The 7,056-nt window shown below is 38.7% G+C and overlaps 1 protein-coding gene across 1 annotated transcript; it reads right to left on the bottom strand.

The window, feature by feature from the left end:
• Positions 1–21: 21 nt before the first annotated feature.
• LOC131873262 (uncharacterized) lies at positions 22–1,143 on the bottom strand. The gene has a single exon (XM_059216267.1). The coding sequence runs from the start codon at positions 1,141–1,143 to the stop codon at positions 22–24; it is 1,122 nt and encodes a 373-aa protein (XP_059072250.1).
• Between the last annotated feature and the right edge of the window lie 5,913 nt (positions 1,144–7,056).

Consider the following 7,056-nt stretch of genomic DNA (forward strand, 5'->3'; position numbering starts at 1 on the left):
TTATAAGTAGCTTTCTTTCCTTCAACATGTCCTAGTAGACAGATGGTGTATAGTGATTTGTTCAGCCCTAGTAAAATATTCCTGCACTCTTCTGCTTAGCCACTTTCTTTGATTGTCGTTGAACGAATCTAGCCAATGGTACACAGGCACTAGGTATAGTAGAGCTTCCACATAGAAAGCTCTGGCGTCTTCGAAGATGCGAGCGTTATCCATCATCGTGGCTTGTCTGACGAGACTAACTCCCTTGTAGTAATTCTCAAGGGTCGGGCAATGTTCGATGTCAACGAAAGAGTGATGATACAATTGTTTAAAGTTCATTCTTTTTTCTTGATCCTTCACTAAGAGTCGCGCAAGTAAATCACAACAATCTTCACTCATGTCTATAGTTTTAGGAATTTTGATAGGATCATTGGATAGGATTTGTTTCGTAAGTACATTGAGATCCGTTGTATTATAAGGAGCTGAGCCAAATAAACATTCATACAAAATCACACCTAATGAATAGAGATCCGCTTGTGAACCGTAAGGTTGTAGTCGTAGTACTTCTGGTGCCATGTAGAGTGGTGATCCCTTGATGCCCATGGTGTACTTTTCATTGTTTTGCAAACGTTGCGAAAAGCCAAAATCGGCAATCTTCAATCGAACATTTCTACAAGAACCAACTGGTGGTATGGACAACAAGATGTTGGCTGGTTTTAGATCACTATGCACAATGTTCTCAGAGTGCAAAACTTCTAGACCTTGTACTAGTTGTTGAGCAAAATGTTGAACCATAAATTCAGTCAGACTACCTTTACGGCGAATAAATTCGGCCAAGTTACCACCTGGACAGTATTCTAGTATCAAGTAAATATAACGGGCGTCCCAGGTGAATGTTCTCATAGATACAACATGCTGATGATTGATTTGTTTTAGAATCTTGATTTCGTTCATAAGGTTTTCTCTGGATCTCTTGCTTAAAGTTGAGATTTGAATGCATTTGATGGCTGCAACTTCATATTTGCCACGATTTTTGTGAGCTTTGTAGACTGTTGAATAACTACCACGACCGATACAGGTAGAAATGGAAAAGCCAGCAATAGCAGTGGGCGAAGGAGGCGACGGCGGTGAAGGTGGTGAGGGAGGCATCTTTTCTAATTTCATGATTCTTATTGTTATACTATCCCTCTATCTCTCACTCTCTATCACACTCACATTCAAATAATCTTAATTAAGAGCCAGTCGGCAATTGGAAGATGATTAATTCTTCAACAATCAACCCACTATGCTCAAGATAGATCGGCAATAATATATCACTTGTGAGATGGCAATCTGGATTGGGCCAGCATAACAATAAAGGTCTATGGTATATTAAAGGCGATGTCCTAGACTAGTTGGCTGTGCTTTACTCAGTGCCGTGCCGCGCGCGCACCGTCGGAATCTCCCTTTGCGAATTTGCAACAACACTGAAATGAATAAATGGAACAGCCTGCGCGACGTGCCAGGCAGCGGCTACGACCATGTCCTTCGTCGCCTTCTCGTCTATTCACAGGTCCACAAGTGCGTGCATTGCTCACAAGTGCGCCAATCTGTTCACCAGAATTGTTGATGTTTGTATTGTCGAAATAAGGCTTTCGTAAAAGTTAATGTTTTGTTGAACGATCTCTCAAAAAAATCTATCTGATTGAAACAATAAGCAAACACAAGTCGCCTTGCTTTTAATTAGCAGTCTCATTTGATTGCTGTCGTCTTTTGCTATATAAAACATCAAGTGCAAACATTATCGGCCATCGGCGACGCCCAGAATGGTCATCTCTACAATGTCAGTTGAACATTACTTTCAGTCATTGTTAAACACCAGCTCTAGATGAGCCTGATCAGTGATCAAACTGACCAAGAAAGCATGAGAAAACTCGAACCACCATCTTGATATAATCTAAGACTTATGCATACCATAGTTCTAAAAAAGCTTGTTCTCACGCTTCTAGTCTGCAATCTTTTGTTTCACAGCTATGTAACATTAAATTGAGACACCCTCTCAAGTTTGGTTTAATATTGCACGGTCACTAGTAATATAACAATTGATATTGTAAAATATTTTTGCTAGTTAGAGTAGCCCGATGTTGTCTTAATCCGATAGATTCCTTCCTGGTTTGATGGAACGCCAATAGTCATAATGATTAATTCCTTCTCTCTTTGTTGATAGTAAAGGATTTTTTGTCTGATTTGTAGTTGGGCTCAACATTTTTGAAATCCTACTGCTATTTGAGCGACATAAATACATGGCACGATGTTTCAATCGGTGGCAGACTATAGTGAGTTTGTCTAAGCTAGAATTGGTGAAAATAATATAATTATAGGGCCAAAATAGTGTATAGAGTCGAGCATTCGAGAGTCACTCATCAAAGTCTTTGGTTTCTAAGCCGAGAGTAGACAGAACGAACCCATAGGCGTGTTCACATAAATAGAAGCACCAATCTGATCCATTTTGTTGCTTATTTTGTTTTTGAGACCTCGGCTTTTGATAGATGCATGCACCAAACAGATAGCAACCGGTATAAGAATCGCCAAAGAGAAGAATAAGATGGGTCTGAACGCTAGGTAGAAGACAAGAAATTTAGTAACTCCCAAGGCTGGTAATAACCAACGATATTGTGCATTCAGATTTTGTATCTGCCTGTTTTTGTTGAGAGCAAACAAAATCACTATGGCTGCAGCGGAGATACCAAAAGCCCCCAAAATCATCTTGTGAAATCCGAAAATTCTGATGGATATAGATATGACGTGTCAGTGAATAAATATTCATGGGGGGATTGAAAGCTAAGTGGTCTTGTACTTACAAGAAGAGTAGAAATATTGCTATTGACAAGGCAAAATAGTTCGTTTGATAGTAAGAGCAAATTTGATGTGATTCTATTATTGAATCTCTTCAAGTCATTGAATGCCGGAGGTATGTATTTCTTGGTATCTAACAAAAAATCATTGAGATCCCGTAATGGTGCCAATTTCAATGCTTCAGAGCCAGACATCTTGAATAAATCTTTGTTTTAAACTACTGATTCAAATATTAAGTATATTGAACAATAGTGTAGGTTTTATAATGAGAGCAACGAAATCAAGATTGGTTTTCTCTTAAGCTAAGAAGAAATTATGTAATGCGCATTTCTATTTATATTCGCAAAGATACCGCGTTGTACTCTATGTTTGTGCCTACGTGAAGCAGCCTATTTATTATTGCAATATGCTGTGCACATTCTACTTTCAATGAAGCTACCGCTTGAGGTTTTCTCAGAGGCTCTAAATGTTGACCGACTCTCCACTATCTTTTCCTAAAGCTCATGATTCCAAGAGGGGTTTCATCATACAGGTCTTTCTGTATCAACCGGTTTTACACTTTGTTGACAAAAAATATCCTCGGAAAGTAAATTATTGCATTGTTACACTCGACAAAGCATACTACTTTTCTAATAAATTTATTTTGATTGAACAATGAACAGTTGTAAGCGACTATTAGATTATTTCATCTTCATATACTTAGGCTTGAGATGCTGTTGCGAGCGACTACCGCTATTGCTGTAAGGTGAACTTGAAGACAAAGGTTGCTGAGGACTGAAAAAGGCTGAAGGAGGGTGGCGGTGAGAAAGTGGAGCTTCGTTTTGGGTCTGGCCGCCCATTTCAGATGGATAACCCCGACTAGAGCCGCGATAATCGGATGACTTGCCACTCTGCACTGAATATCGTGCAGAAGAAGATTGAGCTGAATTATCACCATACAGATCAATGAAATCGTCAACATGTATAGATGGCGGCCTACTGGTATTCTGAGGTCGTGCACGAAAAGAGTCCGGTTTTAACAACGGCCTTCCGCGACCACGCATTGGTGAAACATAAGCTTTGTTGCTCGAAGGTACCGAGATTTCTTGGTAATTGTAGGGAGCCTGATCGAATCTCTTTGATGAAGAGGAAGATTCACCGATCTGTGAGCACGTGAGTTCAAGTCGAGTAGTACTTTTAGACGATAAGTTTTTTTCAAGCTTGAACAAAGAGAAAAACGCTCAGCGGTTTTTGGAGCTATTTCTAACAAGTTTATCTTTGTGAGCTCTTCAGGTGGTGCTGCAACATCGATAGAACACTCGTGTAACCGTCTTTGGCAGAAGTATCATTAATAGATTTGATAGCCTCTATCAAATGGGTGACAGTTGCAAGGTTAAAGCTAGAACCCGTATTCAAGCTATCTTCATTAAGCTCACTGGGTCTGTAGTCTTCGTGTAGCTTCAGTGAGTTTTGTATATTGGTCAACAACTTTTCGTCCTTCTTTACTTGAAGATGATTAGTGAAAGCCGTCTCGAATGCTTGGTTGGTGATTAAATTCGATAATAGATTCAAAATCATTTTCACCGCATAACCGCTTTCTTTAGTTCCGTTCAAGATATTAGACTTGAATCGATCTTCGGTTTGGGGCTGTTGTTGTAGAGAAGAAGTTTGGCCATGATCGGGTGAGATATTGCCATTTGCATCCGAGAATAATTTAGCCGCGTTTGCATTTAGCGTGTCAGTTATGATTTTGGCAACCATGCAAGCAGCATTCGAAGATAAATCACACAATTGATTGCATAAATAATATAACAATGTTCTAATGCTACTTTGATAACATATACTTAAATGTGAGATCAGTTGTTCAATTTGTTGATGTAAAGGGTGTAAATGAGCGCTCCATAGTTTTCTATGATTTATGTTCTTGAATAGTTGCTCTTGATCAATAGAATCCATCATACTGGAGCATGGTAATGGCGAAGGTAAAATTTTCGTAAAAACTTCTAAACCGTGATAGAAGAAAACTGGCGTTGATAAAGTGAAATCTATGACCTCTCTCAACATTTTTGTCCACATGCTCTTGCTAATGACCTTCTCTTCCGACTCGGAAACACTAAGACACATTTGAGTATAACTCATTAATATAGACAAGATAAGTTTCTTCGTTTGTTGAGCTAGTTGATAGTTATCCGAGCGAAGTGTAATCGATTTCTGTAATGAAGCTAGATCCCTCAGTCGGTCGCAATCAGGTTCTTTGATATTTTCATTTTGAGGTTTTGGTACAAAGCATAGTAATGAATAAGTCTCAAGGACAACCGGAATGATACTTATATCTTTGAATTCACTACCACGAGCATCAATAAGATGACAGGTTATAGAGTGCAATAGTATAATAACACTATGAATATAGGATATCACTATTCGGCCTCTAAAACCACTTAAAGCTGCACTCTGATAGATCGGGCGAGGATAGTTTCCAACTAGTTCGCGTAGAGTATTCAAGAGACGTTTTAGACCCTCTTTCCTCAAAAACTTGCATGATAGCATAGTGGTGTTTCAACTCGCCGCAGATGCTTTCGTCGTATGGCTTATACAATTTGAATGTATTACTTATTTGAGTTAATTGATCTGGGATCGAATCTTCAGATAGCCCGTTAAATCCATTATTACGACTTATTTGGATGTTGAGGTTCCATGATTGGTTGTGATTTTGTTGGTGCGGAAGACTATCGACAAAGGCCATGAAAGAAGGTGATTTTGCTTGAGTTGTGGTCAGTTTTTGTATAGAAAACATGTCAAAAGTTGCTTCTATGAAATGCTCAACTTGAGGAGGTATGCAAAGTTGCCTCAAAATTCGAACAGCGGTTATCATTTGAGGCGGTAGTTCAAAGTCAAGTCCTTTAGCGAAAGGTATTGAGTAGTTGGGTACGCTCTTTCTGATCACTCTAGTCAGTTGATTGAATGTCTCTTCGGAGTATGTAATCAGCGGGAATGGTTGATCTGTGTCGAATGGGCTCAGCCACGGAAGTAGAGACTTTATACGCACTGAGAGACTTTTGTCTTTGGTTTTGCATAACTCTACTAAAGTATCCAAGTATTCATCAGCTATTTCTAGTACATTGTTGTTTAGTCTGAAGAAAGTTCCAATCAATTCGATCGCGTAGTCGATAGATGTCTCTTTAACAAATTCTAATTGCTTGTGATATTCTGGCATATCTAAAAATCTAAGCAGACAATCCAAATTTCCAATGCATGAAAAATGCTTGACAATAGCAGCCAAACCATACGGATGTTCCGACATAATATACAACTGATGCAATACCTTCTCAGGATCATAAAGGGAAGATTCCTTACGTTTGCTCATTATCTCTCGGTGGAAGTGAAACAATTTGTCTATGCATGAAAATATTTTGAAACTATAAGCTAAACGAAGGCTCATATCGTGACAGCTTTTGGTTAGTAGTGATCCCTCGCGACATAGTGCGGCACTCAGACAATTATCCATTCCATCCGATAATCTCCAGTGTGAGGCTTTTTTTAATGGCTGCTTTTCCGCTAATGATCGTAATATGTTGGCAGTTATCTCACAATTATTTCCTGATAAAAAAAATTGGGTTCCTCGGTGCGAATCCAAGATTTGCTGAATGAATACCACACACAAACTTTGTAGTCTGATTGTCCGCTCGATTTCACCAGTAGACATAGAATCAATTTGTGGTATATTGATCATCGTGTTCAAACATTCGAGAATATTAAAATGCTTTAACCATTTATATATTGCTAAATAATTATCCATAGGATTTGGTTTAATCTGAAATAAGATCTTTGCTGGCAAATATCTGACGGGTTGCATGATACTAGCACATCCATCCTTGGTCAGATTCACTATATCTTGGATGATGAGTAGACTCTGCTCTATATTATCTTGTTCAAGTTTGTCTGGTTTATGCGAATCGAACACACTGTCTTCAGATTCTTCTGGATCTTCCGTGATTAGAGCTGTTAGATTAGAGAAGTTTTGAAATAGCCGAATCTTTTTGATGAGATTTCCTATTGATATTGTCATTCTTGTTGTAGGTTGAGAGAGTAATATGAGAACCATGTATTGATAACAAGTCAACAAGTTGTCGTTATCAACCAACGCGTCAGACACCATTTTTTCAGGAGAGTTCTGTCGCCGCTGAGATGTTGTAAAATGATTAGAGTTGTCGTTTTCAGATTGATATTGGTTGTTGTCATCAGAGGAAGCTGTTTCGAATTTTG

The sequence above is a fragment of the Cryptomeria japonica genome, unplaced genomic scaffold (genome assembly GCF_030272615.1).
Source record: "Cryptomeria japonica unplaced genomic scaffold, Sugi_1.0 HiC_scaffold_1327, whole genome shotgun sequence".
Lineage (NCBI taxonomy): Eukaryota > Viridiplantae > Streptophyta > Pinopsida > Cupressales > Cupressaceae > Cryptomeria > Cryptomeria japonica.